The following is a 24,885-nucleotide window of genomic DNA, read 5'->3' as shown; positions in this document are numbered from 1 at the left end:
CGGCTTCTTCTTACTTCCGATATTCAACGCCTATCTTTGAAGCTGTGTATAAGGATGACCCATAATAATGATAACACTATGAAAATCTTAAGTTATGTTCCTTTGTGTTCATTTGGACCACCGGAAGTTACAGTAAAAAAAATGAACGAACTCGAAGGGAGCCTTGAAACAGCCTCTGCCCAAAATTTATTCGTTAGCCGAGCATCGTTTAACATCGATCTGACGCTCGCCATCGATTTGAAATCCTCGTACGCGTTGAACACTTGATCTTGCGCATCCAAGAAATACACAAACACCTTTCTACTTGCATCGTCCGCAAAAGTAAGAAAATAACGGCTTCCTCCAACTGACGGTATTTCAATGGGTCCAAACACTCCTGCATGTACTAGATCTAGCAGGCCTTTTGCTATAGAGGAACTTGAAGAAAACAAATCCCTTGTCTGTTCACCTTTAATGCACGATACGCTCTTCATCTTTGTTTTTTTCTTGAGCTCATTTCCATCCAACATCGTTGTTAATTTGTGTTGAAATAAAAACGACTACAAAAAAGGCAGGCTCTTCCGCTCCACACCGCAGGCTACTGACTGATATCGCTACCAGCTAGCACCTCTCTTTTATTCCATGTCTGAGTGTCAACATATTTACTACATATTAACAATATTACTCGATAAAAAAGACAATTTACACCGTCTTCAGCCAAAGGCTACACAGACTGAACAATCACTAACATTAGGCAACGGACAACATGAAATACCCAATAGTCCAGTGATGAATTTTTTCGTTTTGACAACTTTTCCACCAACTGGAGCGGGAATCGAACCCACGCTACGTGACATTCACAATACGCCTAAACGACTGACGCCGCTAACCGCACGGCCACGAAGCCCACAATATTACTCGAAAAGCGTAACCTCTACAATTCTTACCCATAGACATCGCCACTGCAGAGAGTGTGATGTACCAGATCTCCAACAATCCTCCGCATCATACAACCTCCGAAACGCACATCTGCCACCGAGCTCTTCCTGCTCTCTTAGCCCCTCCTGGCACCGAGCTCCTCATAGCTTCCGAACTCCTCATAGTCGAGCTTCTCCTGGCCAGCTGCACCATCGTCCTCTTGGTCAACCGCACCGTCCTCCAAGCCCCCTCTGACTTTTGAGTTTTCCAGCTCTTCCAAAGTCGTCTTCTCCGATCAGCCAGCATCAGCCTCGTTCTCAGGATCTTGGCCTCCAACTCTTGGTCACTTCGTCCAAGCCACCTCCCGTCCAGACTCCACCTCTCGTGCTGGCTCTATCCCCTCGTTGAGGTTCTGTCTCCTTGTCCAGGCCATGTCTGCTCGTCCAAGTGCTTCCTCGTGGTCCCCATCGAAGCCGCCTCAGCGTCCTCCAGGCGTTCCTGGGGCCATGACCTGTTGGACAATGAAAAACTACATGAATACAACAAGACTTCTGCTATTCACTGTTTAACGATAAACTTGCGACGATCGACGTGTCACCATATTTCATATAACGGAGGATAACAGAACTAACTTGGAGGTGATGATTTTGAGGTTATTTGACAATTTGGAGGTTAAAATTACCTCCAAACACTAGCGATTTTGCGGTGGGATGTTGACGTTTGATCACGAATCAACTGGTATCAACAGACTGGTTCTTAAAAAAAAAGTTGTAGAACTTAACGGGGCACCCCTAGATATGTGTGTTAGGGCCGATTTCTTCACCACCGCTTAAGCCTTAAACCTAGTTAAACTATATGGGTAAGCATGGTTTACGACTTAAGCAATGGTAAAGCAGTCGGCCGTTAGAGCGAGAAAAAGGCTCTCTCAAAATTTCAACTCAATTGATTGTTCTATCAAATGGCGCATTCATTTCGAAGTTTGTATGGGATATTCGTTTCAGATATTTTGAAAGTTGACACTATGTCACTGTTTCGTTCTATTGAGCCCAGAATGCCAAATTCACTAGTTGACACCCTAATGAACATAGCTGCATGAGGTTGTATCTGGATTTAAGCTCATTTTCACACCAACTTTATCAATTTTATTCATGATACAACCTTCTACAATATTATTCGCTATGGTATCAAGTAATGTTTTTGCACGCGATCAACAATCTGAAGCAAACAGTAGATGATGTGTTGTATCCCATATGTTTGAGCTGAATTCCCATATTAACTTCAATTCAATACGCCAGTTCATGGACCGACCAAATGAGCTGAAATTTTCAAGAAGTCTTCCTCTAACAACCTTAAGGAATAATCCTGGGCGGTGCCCCGTTGAATTACACAGCTTTATTTTTCTCCCATACTGAGCTGGGCCAGTCTAATCAATATATTTACAGTATTACTCATTAAGCGTTTCCTCTACAATTCTTATCCATAGACGCGATGACACGACTTCACATCTCTCCGCATTGAATACCTTCGTCTGACCTTTCTTGCATATTCTGTTTACAGATAAAAGATTAGTTACCAAATCCGGAACTTGCAAAACATCTTGAATTTCGATTGGCCCTACTTCAAGGTCGAATTTCACCTTACAGGGCTGGTAGCAAGTCACTTTTTTCGACCTGGTCACTTAAAAGTCACTATTTCCAACAAAAAGTCACTAAAGTCACTTTTTTCAGGAAAATGGTCACTAAAGTCACTTTTTTCGTGTTCTGATGATAATGAAATTTAATATTCTGAGCTGGGTCAGATTTTCAAACACAAACAGAAAGAAATATATTTGTTATTATAAAGACAATTATAGTGTGTTTTGGGAATCAAAGCGTCAAGATTCTTAACTCAAGAAAAATATGGACTCCCGGCTAACTTTCTGAAATAATTCATGTCAATATTCCGTAGACATTTCCAACGGAAAATGTAAAAATTTCCTGGGAAAAGTTTTGGAGAAGATTCTGGCAAAACTTAGAAAGCAACTCTGGGATGAATTTTTTGTCCGAAATATTTTATAAAATTTTGGCAAAAACCAGGACTAATATCTGCTCGGAGTAATCTACGGCTTTAGAAGAAATCCTAGACAAGCTTTCTGCAAGAGCATCATCAAAGCTGATCCGGAAGATAAGCCAGAGACGGCTAGGAATTACATCCAAAACAAAATCTGAGTTCATCAGAAACTTGTCCAGGACTTCAATAGCTAGTTAGTACTTATCATTTCAGAAATTACATTCGAAATTCCAACAATTAAACAATACATTTTCCATTGATTTACTCTTGACACTGCTTTTTTACACAACTTTTCCATCAGTTACTGTTTGCTTTGTAATCTAAGCATGAAACATTAGTAAGTTTCAAGGTCGTAGATCAGATAGGGGAAAAGCACTAATTTTCGACCTACAAGAAATCTGTGCCAATTTTCGGATTTCCATACAAAGTAGGCCAAAATCGTATGAATGGGTCGAAAATTAGTGAGCTTACGAGTCGCCACTATGTTTATTTTAAGTAATTCATTTATTGAAACGATCAATTAAAATATAGATATTTGAAGTACGCATGCAATCATATTCTAATTCTTTATGCGCAACATTCATCTTATTGTTTATTTGGGAGAAATGGTTTAATTTTACTGAAATTATGCCACAAATTTAGCATGAGTTTCTATTTTTCGTTTGGATTTGAACTTTGTCTGTCAGGATTCTGAAAATCATTCACGATTTTCGCCACAATTTTGTCTACAACAAACATTTTTCCTCGATTTATTATCGTTTTGCATCTCTACTTCCCTAATTCTATCACGAGTTTGATTACTAGAGTTCATGTATTTGATTTTCTGTTTTGTTATTTTTTCGACTGAAATCAGCAATATAACATAGTAACCTATATTTAACTAATGTTCGTCTCGTGAAAACTCAAATGTACCATCTTTTTGATCATTTAGACACGACAATCAAGTCTTATCTCGGACAGATAACTCTTGAGAAAGATTTGAAATTAGTGCAGTCCTCTACATTCTAAATTCGCTTAGTTCGCTTAGATTAGCGTTGGGCAAATTTGTGCAGAACATCGATGTTACTGAATCATTTCACATTTGAACTTCCGAATCGATTCACCGATTTAATCGAATCCTTTGAATCGATGTTTTCGAATCGGATGAAAATTGACACTTATGAAGCTTGGAATGAGACCAAACGCATTTGCATTCGATTTCAACATCATTCAATCAAATCAGTTTCTAAAATTAATCTAACAGATTTACTACTTTAAAATTAGTCCAAAATATGGTTCCTTTCCACAAACTCATTAAGATATATTCAACAATTTCAACAAAATGAATCGAATCAAAGAATCGAATGAAGAGAATCGATTCATCCTAAGGTGCTCCAAACATCGATTTAAAAAATCGATTGATTGAAAACCAAACATCGATTCAAAATCGCCCAACGCTAATGTCGATTGATTAACTCCTCTACAAGCAGCTTCATTTTTTACCATAAAAACATTCAAATCGCTATAACTTTTTTGTTTCTCAATATTTTTGTACCATGTTTCAACAAGTTCTCAAAAAACTCCTATTTTCAGAATCTGCGTCGATATTGATCATTGATGATTTGGGTTTGAAGATATACCGATGTTCCTTAGGGGACCGACATTCCCCATATACAATTTCTTTGGCCACCATTTTGTTTTGGCCAATTTATCAAAAAAAATAAAATATGAGCTGTACAATGTTAGATAATGAGGAGTTTCTCTACAAAAAAATCATACAAATAGGTTAAGTTGCAATCTTAAATTTAGAATATGGATTGTTTTGAAGTTTTCAAGATCCTCCTTCGGCCAGAGTGGTATCACAAACACAAATGCACATATCTCAAAAACGGTTGCATAAAATCGTTTCACTTCTTCAGACATCATCAACAGACTGTCATTAAATTGTTTCAAAAAATGAACGACCGAACACGCGAAAAAAATCTGTAGCCTGAGATATTACCGTGGGCTATGTCTACGTGTCGGTCACTCAAGAAATTTGGGAATATCACTGGATCCAGACGACCAATGAATAAAATCGACACTTATTCCAAAAAGAGAAGGGTTTTTTAATAACTTGTAAAAAAAATGGTGCCCCAAAAAAAAACAAAAAACTTATCGCAATATGAATACTTTTTTGTTGTAAGAAATTGACGGTGCTAGTAGAGGGGTAAATATACACGTAGAACGTATTTTCATTTCTAGCCATTTTTATGACTAATACTTGTAGTTTTCAAGTCACTTTTCGGTCACTTTTTTGATCATTTTGGTCACTAAAGTCACTATTATTTTGCTGACTGCTACCTGCCCTGACCTTACCTTTGGCAACTGACGTGATCGACTGATTGTTGGCTGTGTCAATCGAGCGCACCAGGCCTTCTTTTCTGTCTTGGGTGTTGCCGTGTTTTTTACTTCGTAAACAACGCACCTTCGATTGACGTCTTCAACGGCCACTTAACATCCTGCAATATTTTCGCCTTCACGACGTCCGCGAACTATCGGCCAATGGTGATTTTCTTCAAATCAAGACTAGCTCGTCCACATAATCTTTCATACAAGCGTACTCTTCAAGCTTCACGAATGTTAATCTGTCCAGCAAGCCAAACCGTCGTAGAAGACCGTCATCCTGAAATGCCTCAAATGCATATCATGCCTTCTTCAAAGTTTTCATTTGTTGTACTAAGCTGTAGTTGTTCTTCTCAATACTTAGGCATATCGTCGCTAAAGCCCGTCCGTAAGGGCCGTCCAAATCCGGGTCGACCGCCGGGTTTTGATCCGGTTTCACCGCTTGTCAAGAGCCTCTCGTATTAACGTCATCATCAACGCAAACGCCCATGATGCGTAGTTTTGTCGTTCTCGCAATCCTCAATGGCCTTTTACAGAAGTCGTCCTTGTACTTCTGCTTCTATAATCTTGTCCACATGAGCTGCGTTCGACGTCATAATGGGGGTTCTACTAGGACTAGGACTTACTGGAGACCGCCGACAACTACACCAAAGTATAAATCCAGATACGCATCATAGCTGCAATTAGTGGCGACTTTGAACTTCGCAGAACTCTTTGATCGAATAAATTCGACGACGTTGACTATCTCCAAAACGCTAATAGCCTGTAGAAAATCAAAGCGCTCTTGGTTATAAAGACCATCTAGGTCGAAGTAGCGTGGACAAGGCGGATGAACCATAAATTGCATGAATCAAGCCAATTCGACTACGCCGCATAATAAGTGAGATTTCGGTGGGGCTTGCAAGCCACAAGAACGTTGGATATCAATCCATTGAGAATGGCTTTTGAGAGCAATCAACAAGGTGATCTGCGGACTCTACGCAGAATGACTGGCAATGCATCGCTATGGACAGAGTCAAATGAAGATGTTCGGACATCAGAGGCCACTCATGTCTTAGTCTAACCAGTAAGGCAAGATAGTTATTGAAGGCTAGATAGCTTCCTAGATACGTGTCCATCGTCTATTGAACTTATTAGATAGGTAGCAAGGCATGGTGACGCAATGACACGAAGAAATTCGATGTGATCAAGAAGATTATTTCTAATGAATTCAAAGAAATGATTCTGTTGTTGCATTCGAATCGAACAGAAAGGGAAAAATAATAAAACTATCCCAGGCTGTTACAATTTTGGATTGCGTTTCAAGACCTGCAACTCCAAGCATATCGCTATGGCGATGGAACTTTAGCTGGCAGTGTAAGAAATTATCACGAGCCCACTTTCCCGTGACATCAGATACAGAGTCTACAGTTGTTATTAGCTTGCCAACAAAGCTTAATGAGACGTTGTCAGTTCCAAGCTAATGCTACTTGGTAGCTTCACAAGATTGTCAAAAACTAGTAAACATAATCGATTTCAAATCATGTGAAGACCGGGAGAACCAAGATCGACCTAAACCCTATGAAAGAACAGCAAACTTGAATCTGCATAAAAGGCCTTACATGTTCAATTGAAGCTTCACTTACATTATTGTAGAGCCTGTTAACTTCTAGGATCAAAACCTCAATCAACATTAGGTAGAATATTTTCTTTTCTCATTCATAGAGACGAAACATTCTGTCTCAAGCAAATTGAAGAGCCAGTTGTTTGTTGTCGTCGAGTCTCTAAGTCGGAAATGCAACGACGACACAATCTGCGCACCGAGTTCAATGTCACAAAACAGCAGACGCAAAACCCCGACTACAAACAGCAAACAAATATTTCAGCTTAAACATCTACACAACAAGCTGTTGTAAACTATCAGTTGAATTGCGCTCTCTTCTTCTCGGTGATCATTGCAACTACTTACTGCGATTGATCAATGAACAAAACATTCAACACTGCGCGAGCTTACTGAGTGATCCAAAGAGCGAGAGAATCCTCGACGACGATTCTCCAAATGCTCCACATTACTGTTGAGTGTTGATGGTGTGTGCTGGTGGGTGTAATGGTGCGATCCGGACAATAATAACCTTTATTAGGTCGTTAGTAGATAGTGAGATTGGAACTTTCTCTGAGGGGGGTTTGCTGGTGTGAGTGTTACGCCAAAATTGAGACGAGAAGAGATTGATCCCACCTCGGTTTGACACGCAAACAATAGTTCTCACACAAGTTGCGATTGTTTGTTTAAAAATTCCCTTTAATTTCCTTTAATTTGTGAAATTGATGCCCAGAATTTGGGACTTCATGAGAAATCATCGCAAATTTGGGTGCGCAATTTTCGGAGTGTATCTAAAGAATGAGATTGAGATTCCATTATGGAATCTCAAGAAGTTGCTGCGATTCGTGTCAATCGAGCGAGCGCTCAGTCTCAGTCAATCAAAGAGGATCAAAGAGCGAGAGAGGATGTTTGAAAGAGCACCAGGAGTGGGGATATGAATGAACTCTCGGTGAGTGTCAATCTATCTCTTTCAAGATTGTAGGACACTCGCTCAAATCGGGTGATGGTTTTCGATAAATTTGTAGGGGAATTTCTGCTCTCACAAGAGAATGAAAATGGTAACACCACATTGAACGAAGGTTGCCATTAGACCACCAATCGGCACAACACTGGTGGGAAACAAAGAGCGATTTGTGACTGTGTTTGAATGGGAATTTATGAAGTTGTCTCAGCGACTTTTTGTGTCGCTGGGAAACGGCACGAGATTTCTCTTTTTCATTCGGCTTACCGAAGAATGAAGGTTTTTTTCTCCTTTGGGGGTGAAAATTGTTTAAAAACGATTTTTGTTTACCAACAGATGGGCGATCGGTATCGGATTATTTTGGGAAGGGATCTCATTCCGTCGATGGAGATGAGTTACGTACGACTGATAAGCTGAATGGTTTCTATCGTAGGACGATTCAAACTTGTTGCTATTAAATAGCATCTTTCTATTCACGAAGACAGTTTTTTTTTTCTGGGGAAGTCATCTGAAAGACTACCACATACCAGAGAATGAGTGTCCCAAAATGAGTGCCATTATGCTGTTCCTTTCATTACCGAGATTGCTTAATTATTCCTTAACCGATTAATACTAAAACCCAACTATTTATCCCTTTAGTCTCAGCTATCCCTGCTAACAAGTATCACCCCCTAATGTAATTAATATCTTGTTTCGTTTTATGTACTTCACCTGTCATATGTGTGTCTGAATTGCATTCTGCGCCCGCGTCAACTTCCTTACATTGCGCTAAAACCCCCTCTCTAATACTGGACGCGCGCACGCATCTTCTTCACTCTTGTAAATGCTCACCACCATTGTCCATGTAATATTAAATCAAATAACAATCACCATCACCGTATCACTCAAATTCCATCGATCCATTCGATGACTGACACTAAAGATCTTTTGGACCACTATCTACCAGATATACGTACTGCCAGAAGTGTTTCAACGACATCCCAGGCGACATGGTGACCCTCGGAGACGATCCGCTGCAGACCCAAACGTGAGTATCCCTCGATTCTCTCCTCCAAACTAACTATCTTAATCGTGACCGTTATTTTTTCCCACCAGTCAAATCAAGAAGGACCAGTTCAAGGAGATGAAGAACGACCACCTGGAGCTGGAGCCGTTCGTCATGTGTTTGGACTGCGGCCGGAAGCAGCACCAGATCTGTGTCCTGTATCTGGAGTCCATCTGGCCGGGTGGTTTCGTGTGCGACAACTGCCTCAAGAAGAAGGCCTCCAAGCGGAAAGACAACAAATTCAACGCCAAGCGGTTACCCACGTCCAAGCTGGGCACCTACATCGAAACGAGGGTGAACAATTTCCTCAAGAAGAAGGAGGCCGGTGCGGGAGAGGTGCACATCAGGGTCGTGTCCAGTTCGGACAAGATCGTTGAAGTCAAGCCGGGCATGCGCAGTCGGTTCGTCGAAAACGGCGAAATGTTGGCGGAGTTCCCGTACCGAGCGAAGGCCTTGTTTGCCTTTGAGGAAGTGGACGGCATCGACGTGTGCTTCTTCGGTATGCATGTGCAAGAATACGGCTCGGAATGTGCTGCACCCAACACGAGGCGAGTCTACATCGCCTATCTGGACTCGGTGCACTTTTTCCGGCCGCGACAGTACCGTACTTCCGTCTACCACGAGATCCTGCTCGGTTACATGGACTACGCCAAGCAGCTCGGTTACACGATGGCTCACATCTGGGCCTGTCCCCCGTCCGAAGGCGACGACTACATTTTCCACTGTCATCCGCCGGAGCAGCGAATTCCCAAGCCGAAGCGGCTCCAGGAATGGTACAAGAAGATGCTGGACAAGGGCATGGTCGAGCGGACCATCCAGGACTACAAGGACATCCTCAAGCAGGCGATGGAGGACAAACTGCAGTCGGCGTCCGAGCTGCCGTACTTCGAGGGCGATTTCTGGCCCAATGTGCTGGAGGAAAGCATCAAGGAGCTCGACCAGGAGGAGGAGGAGAAGCGCAAGCAAGCGGAACGCGAGGAAGCAGCTGCCAATGTGAGTGTTTTGGTAGCATTCAGAATCTCTCATTTCTATTCCTGGTCGAGGAACCTATCATACGTCAATGGAAATTTCAAGTCTCTAGTAGTCTATCTGAAGTTATGAACAAGGATTTTTTCCACTATTGCAAGGATTTTCGTCTGTTCACTCGTATTTGTTCCCGGATTCCGTCAGAAACTTCCAAAGCTTCCTTCAAAATATTCCTGATATCGAAACGGAATCTTTCAGCTTCTTAACTGATTTAGAATTTTTCCGAGTGCCTTCGAAATTTGCCGAACTCCTGCCCAGCAACAATTTGTTTAAAAATTTATCAGATTCTCTTCCGTAATCTTCAACATTCCCCTTATAATCTCTAGATTTTTTTTAGATTCTTGACAATATTTTCAATGTGATAAAAACTCTATGTAAAAAATCTCCAAGATTTCTGTATAAACTATTCGAATTTTTGTTGAATTTTCTCAGATATCTGCCCCAAACTTTTGCAATTTCCACAAAAATGCTACAGATTTCCATAAAAACTACCAGGTTACTTTCCTGAAATTTCAAAGATTCACTCTGAAATCTCTGATTCTTTCCAAAATCTTCCAGGTTTGTTAGAATCTCCTAGATTTTTATTCGGAGTCGTCAAAAGATTCCCTTCAGAATCATCCAGCATTTTTCATCGAAACCGACGAGAGATTCCCTTCGAAATCGATCAGAGATTCCCTTCAGAATCGTTTTAAGGATTTCCCCCACAATTCGTCCAGATTTGCTTAGGAATCGTCAAGAAATTCCTTTGTGAATTGTCTAGTGATCCCCTTTAGAATCGTTTTAAAATTCCCTTGGAAATTGTCGAGTGATTCCCTTCAGAATTCTACCGATTCTTCAGCAATCGTCCCTCATGAATCGTCCAGAGATTCTCTTAGGAATCGTTCAGTGATCCAAAAGAACCCCTTAAGAATTTTCCGATAATTCCCTCAGAACACTTCCAAAGATTCCTTTTGGTGTAATCCTAGGCCCCCCCTTTGAAACCTTCTATTCCCCTATTTTTCATTTACTTCCAAAATTTTCCAAAGGTTCTCGCTAGAATCTTCCAAAGATTCCCCCAGGATTCTTGCAAAAATTACCTCACGAATTTTCCAAAGATTCTCCCTAGAAATCTTCCAAAGATGTCCCCAGGAATCTTTCAATGATTCTCTCTGGAATCTTCCAAAGATTCTCCCAGAAGTCTTTCAAAGGTTCCCCTAGGAATCTGCCGAAAATTCCCTTAAGAATCTGCTAAATCTTCCCCCGGGAATCTTCCATAGCTTCCCCCAGGAATCTTCCAAAGATTTCCTAGGAATCTCATGAAGATTTCCTAGGAATCTTTTGAAGATTTCCTAGGAATCTCTTGAAGAAATTTTTCAAAGATTCCCCCAGAAATCTTCCAAAGACACCCTCAGAAATCTTTCAATGATTACACCAGGGATCTTCCAAAGGTTTCCCCATGAATCTTTCAAAGAATCCCATAGAGATCTTCCAAATATTATCCCAGGAATTTTCCAGAGATTCCCCCAGAAGTCGTCCAAAGATTTTCCCAGGAATCTTCCAAAGATTTGCCCAGGAATCTTTCAAAGATTTCCACCAGGAAACTTCCAACCAATCTTTCATAGATTTCCCCTGGAATCTTCCAAAGACTCTCCCACGAATCTGCTCAAGAGTCTATCAGGAATCTTTAGAAGATTTCTCCTGGAATCATCCAAAAATTTCCCCAGGAATCTTCTAAAGATTTCCCCAGGAATCTGCCAAAGATTCCCCCAAGAAGCTTCCAAAGCTTCTTTCAGGAACCTTCTAACGATCTCCTAGGAATGTCTTGAAGATTTCCCAGGAATTTTCCAAAGATTCCGTCAGAAATCTTCCAAAGATATCCTCAGGAATCTTTCAAAAATTACACCAGGGATCTTTCAAAGGTTCCCCTATGAATCTTTCAAAGAATCCCTCTGAAATCTTTCAAAGATTTTCCCAAGAATCTTCCAAAGCTTCCCTCAGGAATCTTCCAAAGATCTCCTATGAATGTCTCGAAGATTCGCCCAGGAATTTTCCAAAGATTCTGTCAGAAATCTTCCAAAGATATCCTCAGGAATCTTTAAGAAAATACACCAGGGATCTTCCAAAGGTTCCCTCATGAATCTTTCAAAGAATCCATCCTGGAAGATTCCTCCAAACATCTTCCAAAGATTTCCCCAGGAATCGTCCAAAGATTCACCCAGGAATTTTCTAAAGATTCCTCCAAGAATTTGCCCTAAAATCTTTTAAAGACTCCCCCAAGAATCTGCCCAAGAGTCTACCAGAAATCTTCAGAAGATTTCTTCTGGAATCTTCCAAAGATTCCGCCAGGAATCTTTCAAATATTTCCCCATGAATCTTCTTACCCTCCTAGGAATGGTTTGAAGATTTCACAGGAATTTTCCAAAGATTCCGTCAGAAATCTTCCAAAGATACCCTCAGGAATCTTTCAAACATTACACCAGGGATCTTCCAAAAGTTCTCCTATGAATCTTTCAAAGAATCCCACAGGAATCTCCAAAAGATTTCCCCAGGATTCTTCCAAGGGTTCTCCCAAGAATCATCCGAAGTTCTTTCACGAATCTTCCAAAGATTCCTCCAGTAATTGTCCAAAGATTCGCCCAGAAATCTTCCAAAGATTTCCCCAGGAATCTTCCAGAGAATCCCCCAAGAATCGTCCAAAAATTCGCCCAAGAATCTTCAAAAGATTCCTCCAAAAATCTTCCAAAGATTTTGCCCAGGAAACTTCCAAAGAATCCCCCAGTAATCTGCAAAAGATTCTACCAAAAATCTTTAGAAAATTTGTCCTAGAATCCTCTAAAGATTCTAAAGATTTCCCCAGGAATCTTCCAAAGATTCTCCCAGGAATTTAATAATGATTCCTCTAGGAATTTTCAACAGAATCCCTTTTTAAATCGTTATATTCTCGGAATGCATCAGAGATTCCCTCAGGAAACCTGTCAGAAACCCTTCCGAAGATTCCTTCATAAAATTTCGATAACATTCACAAATTTCCCTTTGAAAACATTCAAAGATAAAGATTCCCATTTCTATCTTCCAAAAATTTCTCTTTGGAATCATCCTGGGGGTCCTTAGGAATCTTCTAAAGATTTCTAAAGATTCACTTGCAAATGAAATCTTCCCTTAAGAATTGTCCAGAAATTCCTTCGGAATCTTCCGCAGATTCGGAGCATTAGGCAGTTTCCCTTCAGAATTTCTCCAGAGATTCATTTTAAAATCATCCGCTGACTCCCTTCAGAATCTTCCACAGATTGCCTTTGGAATCTCTCTCAGATTATTTTTGATTCCTCCACAGGATCCCATCGAAATCTTTCGTACATTCCCTTCGAAATCTTCTGCAGATACGGATTATTCGGCAGTTTCCCTTAGCAGTTTACTCTCCACAGATTCCTTTTGAAATCTTCCGCAGATTCCCTTCGGAATCTTTTGCGGATTATTTTTGGATTTCTCCTCAGGATCCCATCGGAATTTTCCGTAGATTCTTTTCGTAATCCTTCGCAAGATGCCTTCGGAATCTTCCGTAAATTCGAAGTATTCCGGAGTTTCCCTTCGGAATCTTCCACGGAATTCTTTTGAAATATTTCGTAGGCTTCCTTCAGAATATTTCACAGACTTCCTTCAGAATCTTTCGCCGACTCCTTTTGAATATTTTGTAGATTATTTTTGAAATCCTTCACAAAAGCACATCCAAATATTTCGTATACTCCCATTGGAATCTTTTGCAGATGCCCTTCAGAATCTACCACAGATTCTCTTCGGAATCCTCTGTAGATTGCCTTTTGAATCATCCTCAGATTCCCTTCAGAATCTTTTGCTGATTATTTTTGGATTTCTCCTCAGGATCCCATCGGAATTTTTCGTAGATTCTTTTCGTACTCCTTCACAAGATCCCTTCGGAATCTTCCGTAAATTTGAAGTATTCCGCAGTTTCCCTTCGGAATCTTCCACGGATTCCTTTTGAAATATTTCGTAGGCTCCCTTCAGAATAGTTCACAGACTCCCTTCAGCATCTTTTGAACTTTTGAAATCATTCGCAGATTCCCTTCGGATCCTCTTCGGAATCTTCTTCAGACTGCCTTTGGAATCTTTCTCAGATTTCCTTCAGAATCTTTTGCAGATAATTTTTGGATTCCTCCACAAAAGCCCATCGGAATCTTTCGTACATTTCCTTCGTATTCCTTCGCAGGATCCCTTCGGTATCTTCCATAGATTCCTTTCAAAAACATTCGCAGATTCCCTACACAATTTTTTGTATACTCCCATTGAAATCTTCCGCAGATTCCCTTAAGAATCACTCGCAGATTCCCTTCAGGATCTTACGCAGACTCCCTTTGGAATTTCCTCCAGATTCTCTTCGGAATCCTCTGCAGATTGCCTCTGGAATCTTCCTCAGATTCCCTTCAGAATCTTTTGCGGATTGTTTTTGGATTTCTTCTCAGGATCCCATCGGAATCTTTCGTAGATTCTCTTCGTAATCCTTCACAAAATCCCTTCGGAATCTTCCGTAAATTCGAAATATTTCGTAGTTCCTCTTCGGAATCTTCCACGGATTTCTTTTGAAATATTTCACAGGCTCCCTTCAGAATATTTCACAGACTTCTTTTGAAATCTACCGCATATTCCCTTCAGAATCTTTTGCAAATTATCTTTGGATTCCTCCACATTCCCTTCTGTGAATACTTCTACAGATTTCGTTTGAAATCTTCTAGGGATTCTCTTCGCAATTTTTCGTAGACTTCCTTTGGAATCTTACACAGATTCTCTTTCGAAATTTCCTGCAAATTCTCCTCGGAATCTTTCGCAGATTCGGTTCTGTATCTTCCAGTGTTCCTTTAGAAATTCGCTGTCCAGAATCTGCCACATTTCTAACTGTCTAGAATCTTCCAACTCGTAGATAACGATCTCTAACAATTCCTTCCCACCCAGATCATGTCCATGAACGACGACAGCGACACCGGAGCGGACGGCAAGAAGAAGGGCGGCCAGAAGAAGGCCAAAAAGTCGAACAAATCGAAGGCCGCGCAGCGCAAGAACAACAAGAAGAGCAACGACCAAAACGGCAACGATCTCAGTGCGAAGATCTTCGCCACCATGGAGAAGCACAAGGAGGTGTTCTTCGTGATTCGGCTGCACTCGGCGCAGTCGGCTGCCAGTTTGGCGGTAAGTTCCCCCGCGGACATTTGTCCCTGACGTACCTAAGCTAACTTCATTCATTCCGTTTCAACAGCCCATCCAAGACCCGGATCCGCTCATCAACTGTGACCTGATGGACGGTCGCGATGCATTCCTCACGTTGGCCCGCGACAAGCACTTCGAGTTCTCCTCGCTTCGGCGGGCGCAGTTCAGTACACTGTGCATGCTGTACGAGCTGCACAACCAAGGCCAGGACAAGTTCGTCTACACGTGCAACAACTGCAAGAACCACGTGGAGACGCGTTACCACTGCACCGTGTGCGACGTAAGTTTCCTCTCCCCCCTAGGATCCTCGATAGAGCATCCGCTAACTTCCTTTTTTCCTTCGCAGGACTTCGATCTGTGTCTCACGTGCAAGGAGAAGATCGGCCATCCGCACAAGATGGAGAAGCTCGGCTTCGACCTGGACGACGGTTCGTCCCCGACCGATATCAAGCAAACGAACCCGCAGGAAGCGCGCAAACAGTCCATTCAGCGGTGCATCCAGTCGTTGGTCCACGCGTGTCAATGTCGCGACGCCAACTGTCGCCTGCCGAGCTGTCAGAAGATGAAACGGGTGGTCCAGCATACGAAGCACTGCAAGCGGAAGACGCACGGCGGTTGTCCGATTTGCAAGCAGCTCATTGCGCTGTGCTGTTACCACGCCAAGCACTGCCAGGAGGCCAAGTGCCTGGTGCCGTTCTGCCCGAACATCAAGCACAAGCTGAAGCAGCAACAGCTACAGCAGAGGTAAGTAGTTTTTTGGTCCACTGTGCACTATTTTCCTTTTCACTTCGATCTGAAACTAATCGAGTTCCCCCTAAATCGCAGGCTACAACAGCAGCAACTATTGAGGCGCCGTATGGCCGTAATGAACACTACTCGAGTGGGAGCCCCGTCGCAACCGCTGGTATCGAGTGGGCCAAGCTCACTCCCGGGAACCAGTGGGCCGCCCAGTGTGGGCGCCGGAGGTGGTATGAGCCCGGTGGGCCCGAACGGAATGGGCGGCGGTGCCGGTGCAGGTGGAATGGGACCCAGCGGGATGACCGGTGGACCCGGCAGTGTCGGATCAGTGGGATCCGCTGGTGCAGGCGCCGGCGGTGGCATGGTTGGTCCGGGCAGCGTCGGTCCCGTCGGAACGCCAGGCGGTGGAATGAGCCCTTCGGCCGCGCCAAGCCCGGTGTCGCAAATCGGCGGCATGGGCAGTCCGCATCCGCCGGGCATGGCTATGAAACCGGAGGCGCAACCGCCGCCGAATGTGATGCAGGCGCTGAAACAGGTAAGAGTCGCAGAGAAGCAGGTAATCGATTAATCCTGATAATCCCATTTTTTCTACAATCAGGTTCAGGAGGAGGCAGCGAGGCAGCAAGCACCGCACGCCAGCTTCGGCAAGGTGAATCCGGGTGGCAGTCAAATGCCGCCACCGGTGATGCAGCGGGCGATGGGAGCCGGCGGTCACATGGGTGGAGTCAGCGGAGTGGCGGGTGTTGGTGGAATGGGCGGACCCAATCAGCAGCAGCCGGGTGTCGTGGGAGGAGTGCCGATGGGAGCCGGTGGTCCAGTGGTCGGTGCCGGCGGACAGAACGTGATGGCCCAGCTGGATCAGTGGGGAAATCCGCGGTATCCGAACGCCGGTGGGCAGCAGAATCCTCCGGGCATGCGGCCCAATCTGCCCGGCATGATGCAGGGCCAGCAGCAGCCGCAGCAACCGAATCCGATGCAGGGTGTAAGTATAACATTTTTTATTGTTATATTGGATCTTGACCTCATCTTACAAACTCAATATCCTATCCATGACAACTGTGAAGATGCAGAGGTATACTTGATCTCTAGTAACAATGGTTGTCTAAGGGGCGATCCATTAATTACGTAAGACAATTTTCGAGGTATTTCAACCCCCCCTCCCCCCATGGTAAGATTTTTTGTATGAATATTAAAAATAAATTGTATTGGGCGTAAGAAATCTCACTACTATAGTAAAATCGAGGATAATACGCGATTGGCGTATTAACTTCGATGGAGCTTACCACCATAAAAGGATATATTTAACGATATAAAATAACAATGGTGGAAATGAGATGTTCGCGGTTTCTTCGCTTCTTTTCAACTGGTTCAATAGTAGCGTGCTGTCACGGCGTCGACGAAATGACAGCTTCACTGCCGTCCGTGAGCCCAGCTGGTAAAGTTGTTGATTAGGGTTGTCCAAGGTCCCAACATCTCCCCTCTAATATCGGAGGTACGGCTGGAATCTCTGAGACGCTTTTCGGACACGTGAAGAACGGCGAGGAGCCGGGGCAGCTGATACCTGTTGAGGTTCGATGGCACACTGGAAGTCCGGTGTGGCGGAATCTGCCCTGGACGCCGAGACTTGCACATAGGTCGACGAGGAAGTGGGTGATATTGCTGATAAAGATGATAGAAGGTCCGGTGACTGTACCAGCAGATGAACACTTGCGTTGGGAGTCGACGGAGGATGAATTTGTCCCACTGACGGCGTCGGGTTTGGTGGATTGGTTGGTGATCGTGGAGCGGGTAGATTCCACGCATCAAGCAAGATTTTGATGGGCAGTTTGACACTGTTTCCAAGCTGAGCCTTCACATGATGATCAGATTCATTTCGATCCTTCAATTGATTGATGTGGGATCGAACGAGCATGCGGTTGTCAATCCAAACATTGTACATTACGTTGCCAGTTTTTTCCAGTACAATTCATGGTGCCCAATGCTAGTTGTTGTTGATGTAGAGCTTCGAAAAGACTTCATCATCTCGATGGTAGCTTCGCTTCACTTTGTGGCCCTCGTTGTACGTCGATGAATGGTTGGCAGGCGGACGAAGTAGCTCCATACACGTCCGGATTGGACGACCGAACATGTTTCTGCAGTTGGACAGTACCGTAAAGTGCCCTAATTCAGCGCATTGCCTAATTCCGCGCATTTCATACAAAATTATTTACATATGAAAATACACATCAATACTGCAGCAACTTTTAACGCCATTTGATGCAACTTTGATTTAGAATAAGATTGAATCACAAATAAAAGCAAATAGAGCAGTTTTTCGCGCCGTAAAAAAAAAATCAGTGGAGGCCCGTCTGAGTAGACGCCATTTTTTCAATTTCCTTAGCGTCCGTGCTAAGACTGTAGGACACAAACAAACGTGATTTCTATATTGAAAATGTTTTATTATATATGCAATATTCTATGAAACTACTTGCTACAGATGTGTTTCATGATGCTTCTATGAAATCTTATCAAATATTAGCATAATTATTGAGATTTATTCCAAAAAGTATTGCGCGGCATTAGGGCACGTCATTTTTTATAAGTCTCTATTTCCGAGCACTGCTATTTACAGAACAACAAACAAGTAAAACATGCTATATTGGTCTTCACAGCTGAATATTTATCTAAGGAATTACCATGCCCACACAGTTACGGATCACCCACAGTGACGGATCACTTTGGCGTTCAACATCGGATAACTCGCTCAAAACATAAACGTTGACGTAAAACATATTTTTTCCTATGTCATACTATTTGTCTTCTACCATTTGTAATGTTAAGCACAACCATTCATCCGCTAAATAACGGTGTTTTTGGCAAATGTTTAGTTGGTACCACACAGCCATCATTATATAGCCGTTTACTGTAAGAAGTGCCGTCAGCATTCATAAGCTCCCACAGGTGGTAAAATTCAAATGTTATAGTATAAAACATGCTCGTTCGCTTTGTTTTAGTATGAATTCATCTTTGGAAAACATTTTTCCTGATTGTTGATTCTAAATACCGAATATTAATACTTTTGACTAGTGATCCATAATATGGACCAGGAAATGATTGTTTACCACGGTTATGGATCACTTCCAAAGAATGTAGATTTCTGCCGTTTTAAGCATTGGATTCGACATTTTCAGACAATAGCACTAAGGATGAAACTAATAAAACATCAAGGTTTGTAAATTTCATTTTTCAACAGACAAAAATGGGTGGAAAACTTGGTGTGAAGCGAAAACAGTACATGTCTCAGTTATTACAATGCAGTATCACAACAAAAATGGAATTTTACCCTTGTTTCCAGCTCTGACACTGCTATTTTTTGCAGTAATATGTGACACATTGTTAACTTTCGCAAAATCATACAATACAGATGCATTGAGTTCAAAATTTCTTGATTTTGCGCACTGATCCGTAATATGTCACAATTTGATCCATAATATGAAAATTGATCCATAATATGGTTTTCAGAAACCGATACAATTTTTAATTTTTATGCAATCCTATGTAAATATTGCACTCAAAACAGTTTACTAACCGTAGTTCCAATGTGAAACGATTCAATTCTTTCTTTTAAATTACAATTTTACGTTTTCCATGTCGTTTTATTGAATTTTATAGGTTGGACTTCACACTATTTGATCCATAACTGTGGGGTCATGGTATTTTCATGCATAAATACGTTTCGCAAACAACCGGAATATCGGGAAAGCCCATTTACAGGGAAACTAGCGTCCGTTCAGAAACCACGTGGTCATTCATGGTGGGAGGAAAAGTTTGTCCAAAACCAAGGTCCATAAAAATTTGTTATTGTATGAACAGTGCAGAATACAAATATACAGACTTAAATTATTTTACAGGAATCCGTGAAATTCAACGTAATCTCAACAGCTGAAAATTTCGTTGAAATAAATTAACGGAGTACGGTAAATTTTTACAGTTTTCGGTAAAATTTCACCGCAATCCGTTGAATTTCGACGGAATTACGGTGTTTTATTTTACCGAACTGATCAGCTGTTGAGATTACGGTGAAATTCACGGATCACGGTAAAATAATTTAAGTGTTTAGAGGTAGTCGGGGCGGTTTCGCCAAACTGCATATTTTTTTGAAATTTCTTCTGGAATAACATGCAACCCCAAAGCTGACAAGGAAAAGGAAAAAATATCAACGTCTCCGCAGTCGCGAAACGTCCAAATGCTGAAAAAAGTCTACGTTACAGCTCATACAAAACTTTACTTTTTTCATACAAAAAGTGTTATGGAGGGGGGGTAGGGGGTTGAAAATGTTCACTTTCAGCGTTACGTAATGAATGGATGCTGCCTTATACAAAATTAATAGGGGGATTCACTTAAAGCTGCGTAACTTGAGATTTTGCGTAATTGTTGCGAAGAAATATTTCAAATGAAATATTCCTCATCTAACTCAGTGCGATGTCAAAAGAGTAATCAATAATCTAGTTACCTACTGCAAACGTATGTCATTTCAACGATTGTTGTTGTTTGAACGTTTGAACTTGAAAAAATGGAATGGAATTAATGGAAAAATTGAAGGTTTCTACGTAGATTTGGCTGCTGTTTCATTAATGCAATTTGTCTTTGATGTAATTGTGATAGGTTCATTTATGAGATGAAAAATTGAGTGTCGCAAGATGGAGTGTTGTTAAGTTCTATAGTTATGTTGAACAATATTCAAGTAATTAAGTGCATGAAAATTCAAACTAAATCCGATTAAAAAAATGGGCTTCGATAACAATTGGGTTGTATAAATTGGGTCGAGTATTTATCAAGGAATATAAGGAATTTAACGCACACCTCGTGCTTGAAACGCAATCACCGCCCATCACTGTCTTCTCCCCTGGCGCCACCTCCTACAAAGGTCCTCCAAATTACTGGCAAAATTTATTCTCATGGTTGCTCTCCAGGCATTTCAGACCATTTCAGGCATTTACGGATCACCTAGAGATCAACATTTTCACTCGTGCTTCTCTTGAATCTCAACCCATTTTTGCTGACTTCATTTTCCAAATTGGAAAAATGTTTGTTTGTTATTTACATGACGACAGTTGTTACGATAAACAACGCCTTCCTAGATTGAAAAACAAACCAATTTCAACAATTTGAAATATTTCCTTCACAGTTTACGCAATTACGTGAAAGATTCTAGTTACTCAGTTTATCACGATATACGCGAGGGGTTACGCCGTTAAGTGAATACCCTTAATGATAATTTGATTGTTTTGCAAGTGCGCGTAATTAGGCATTCTTCTGCGCGGAATATGGAAAAGAGTGTAAAAAATGCGCGGAATTAAGCAATTTCAACGAGTGAACTATTTCAAAAAAATCACAATTGTAACGTGTGAATATAGTCTAGTTTATATTTTTGCCATAATCTAAAACAGATTTGCTAGCAATCCACCCATAAAGCTTTTTTGTTGATGCAATACTAATTTTTAATTAAGCATTTGAAATGTTTTATTCGTTAACTGCGCTGAATTACGGCACTTTACGGTACACGTACGATTGAGCAATCGCTTTCATACGTTGAATGTCAGGGTGGCCATGATGAAGTTGGTCTAAGCATCGCTGGCGGTACATTGACTATCGCCGAAAAGTATACAACCTTGATCCGTGGTATTTAAGTGAGTCCTGACGGTTGGAAAATTGTTTCAATTCCGGTTCGGCGACTTGTTTAATCCAGTGGCGATTCCCTAACCTCAAATCTACCTGTTTCACGAACAAATTTGCATGTAATGAGTAGAAATTTGTTAGAATGGACGATTTCAATAACTAACTTTTCGATTTATAATCTAAATTTGTCGAAATAGTCATTTTTAGAGTCGTAGAACAGGTAAAAAGTAAGGTTACGAGTCGCCACTGGCTTCATCGTTGGCCAACCTTCGTGCATGTAGCGATGGTACCTTCTTTGTGATTGGATCGGACTGAATGACTTTCTGTACGGTCGTGAAACTCAACGGGAGGGAATTAATAGTATCGGAAGCAACTGACCTGATATCGTCCTCAAGAGTGACCGAGGCGATAACGTAATCCTCATCCGGTCGAACGTGCTGACTGATGAGTCGTGAAAGCACGTCAGCGTTGATAAATTTCGCTGTTGGGATATGCTCCATGGTGAAGTCGTATAGCAATAGGGTCAATGCTCAACGTTGCAGGCGATTTGACGTATATACCGGAATTCCATTCTTGCAGCCGAATATCCGCAAAAGTGGGGCATGGTCAGTTTGCAGATAGAATCAGCGACCGAAGAGCATTCGGTGGAACTTCGTTACCGCAAATATGATCGCGAGGCCTTCGCGGTCGGGTTGACTATAGTTCCGCTCTGCTGGTGTAAGTGTTCGTGTACAACCTTTATTTATTTATTTATTTATTTATTTAGGTTTACATCAACAGACTATGTATAGTCCCAATGATATTAAAAATAAAAACAAAAATACATATTATATAACAAAACAAACATGGCAAAACATTGAATATAAAAAAGTCAAGATCGTAAAACATTTCAAACTTAAAATATGTCTTCAGTCCCTCCGGCCAGCGAAAAAGCTAGAAAATTTTCGACGAAGCATATTTCGTGTCAGATGGAAATCGAAGATCGACGCCACACGATTAAAAACACGTTGCAGACCATGAACAGCATTGCTCAATCCATAATTGGTGCGACGAAATGGAAGCCTCATCATCGAACTATTCCGCAGTGGACGAGGTTGCACGTTCAGATGCATTTGTTGCAGGATAGCTTCGCAATCGATTCTTCCGTTTAGAGTATCGACGACGGTTAAAGCTCTACAAACGTCTCTTCGAATTCGCAAAGGTTGCAAGTCGATCAGTTGGCAGCGGCTCTCGTAACTCGGAAGGCGTAAAGGGTCTCTCCAAGGTAGCCTCCGAAGTGCAAAACGAAGAAATCTCCGTTGAACTGATTCGATTCGCTCGCATCCGTTGTTGTAGTTCGGACTCCAGACCGCAGACCCATATTCCAATGTTGCTCGAACGAGGGAACAGTATAACGCTTTCAGGCAATAGATGTCGGTAAAGTTCTTTGCAGTTCTAAAGACGAAGCCAAGCGTTCTTGATGCTTTATCGACAATATAAGCGATATGATGGGAGAATGTCAGTTGCGAATCCAACAAAACACCCAAATCCTTAACGCACTGCACTCGTTCGATTGGCGTATCAAAAATGCTATACTCGAAGATTATCGGCTGTTTCTTCCGTGAAAAAGTGATTACGGAGCACTTTGCTGGATTGACGACTAGTCGGTTGAGATCACACCATCCAGCGAAGACGTTTATCTGGTCCTGGAGATAACGGCAATCTTCAATTGAGCATATTCGCAGAAAAATTTTTAGGTCGTCTGCGAACGTCAGTCGACGCCCTTCCACAACAAAGTGTACGTCGTTAAAATACAAAAGGAAAATCAACGGACCCAGATGACTGCCTTGTGGTATGCCTGATGACGCGTAAAAGCAGGGTGATCGATATTCTCCTAAAGCTACCACTAATTGACGATCGGTGAGGTAAGAGCGGAACCATCTCAAAAGGCTACCTCCAACTCCAAGCCTATCGAGTTTGGCGATTGCAATTTCGTGGTTTAGCTTATCGAATGCCGCAGATAGATCGGTGTAAATCACATCCGTCTGGGCCCGAACATTCATACTCTCAGTGATGTACGACGTAAGGCATAGCAGGTTGGTAGTAGTAGAACGGCCGATAGTGAATCCATGTTGATCAGCACTCAAATACTGTCTGCAGTGTGCGCTTAGCGAATCCATGACCACCAGCTCGAACAGCTTAGCTACAGCATTCAACGATGTAATCCCACGATAGTTGTTAACGTCACGCTTGCTTCCTTTCTTATACACGGGAAACATTTCGGCTGTTTTCCAGCAAGTCGGAAATGTACCGCTGGTTAGCGAAAGCTGAAATACCTTGAGAAGCGGTTCCAACAAGCTGCCAATCATTCTTTATAGAGCCATGCGGAAATTTATGGCTAATTGGGTCCTAAAATGTTTAATGAATTCTTGTTTTTATTTAATCATACGAAGGAGCATGTTCTTGCAACTACTTTAGCAAGTTTTTCAGCTCAAATAACGGCTATAACATTTTTAAACTTCAATTTTAAAAATGGTTCCAAATATGAACCTTGACACTTGCGATCATGTTTGACATTCACTTTTTCGACAAAAATTCCACAGGGCTTATAGTTTTAACACTGGGGTAGTTCCTATCTGACATTTTGGAAGGGACACGGAAAACAAAATATACCCAAAATTTGAGTTTAAACCAAGGGGTGTGACAAAATCTCAAAAATCATAAGAAAATGTTTTTTTTGTACTTAAACCAATGAAAACCATTTAAAAATTGAGTAAACATATGTTTCTGCCCTAAACTTAAGCGTTTGATACTAAAATTGGGACAGGGCTTTAGGACCCTATTGTGGCACCAACACCAACAGACGACGCATGTGCTGATACAAGGATGGGAAGGCTCGGGTTGTAAGGCGGCATCCACAAATTACGTAACGCTCTAGGGGGAGGGGGGGAGTAGGCTCAAGCGTTACGACCCTTACAAAAATTTAAAAATTTTCATACAAAAAGCGTTACGGAGGGGGGGGGGAGGGGGTCAAAAATTTCCAATTTTAGCGTTACGTAATAAATGGACGCTGCCTAATGAGTAAGAAGCAAAACGCATGATAAAATCTCTTTGAACCTCGTGAATGCCTGCTGGCATTTTGGTGGCCAACGAAACTTTGCACCAGCCTTCAGAAGTTCGTGAAAAGGATAACGAAGCGATCTCATTCGAGCGAACACCAGAGACGTCGGTTGGAGGAGCCATTTCGGTGATAGCTTGAATCTTCGCCGGATCTGGTCGAAGTCCCTGGCGGTCGAGCATGAAGCTGAGGTACTTGATTTACAGTTGCGTGAAAGTACACTTTTCCGGACGGACCGTAAAGCCATACTCTTGACTTCGGACCAAAACAGCTTGCAG

The 24,885-nt window shown here is 42.0% G+C and overlaps 1 protein-coding gene across 7 annotated transcripts in view; it reads left to right on the top strand.

Annotated features, from left to right (window-relative positions):
• Positions 1–24,885, top strand: part of LOC23687811 (CREB-binding protein) — an 80,366-nt gene that overhangs the window by 42,107 nt on the left and 13,374 nt on the right. For all 7 annotated transcript variants that reach the window (XM_021839216.1, XM_021839217.1, XM_021839215.1 and 4 more), the window contains 7 exons: positions 8,797–8,877; positions 8,946–9,888; positions 14,863–15,096; positions 15,164–15,394; positions 15,461–15,858; positions 15,940–16,387; positions 16,451–16,834. In XM_021839216.1, the coding sequence (XP_021694908.1) occupies positions 8,797–8,877; positions 8,946–9,888; positions 14,863–15,096; positions 15,164–15,394; positions 15,461–15,858; positions 15,940–16,387; positions 16,451–16,834 (2,719 nt within the window). The remainder of the gene's footprint in view (positions 1–8,796; positions 8,878–8,945; positions 9,889–14,862; positions 15,097–15,163; positions 15,395–15,460; positions 15,859–15,939; positions 16,388–16,450; positions 16,835–24,885) is intronic.

The sequence above is a fragment of the Aedes aegypti genome, chromosome 1 (assembly GCF_002204515.2).
Source record: "Aedes aegypti strain LVP_AGWG chromosome 1, AaegL5.0 Primary Assembly, whole genome shotgun sequence".
Lineage (NCBI taxonomy): Eukaryota > Metazoa > Arthropoda > Insecta > Diptera > Culicidae > Aedes > Aedes aegypti.
The sequence above is the reverse complement of the archived record's forward strand: the minus strand, read 5'-3'. Positions and strand labels throughout refer to the sequence as shown.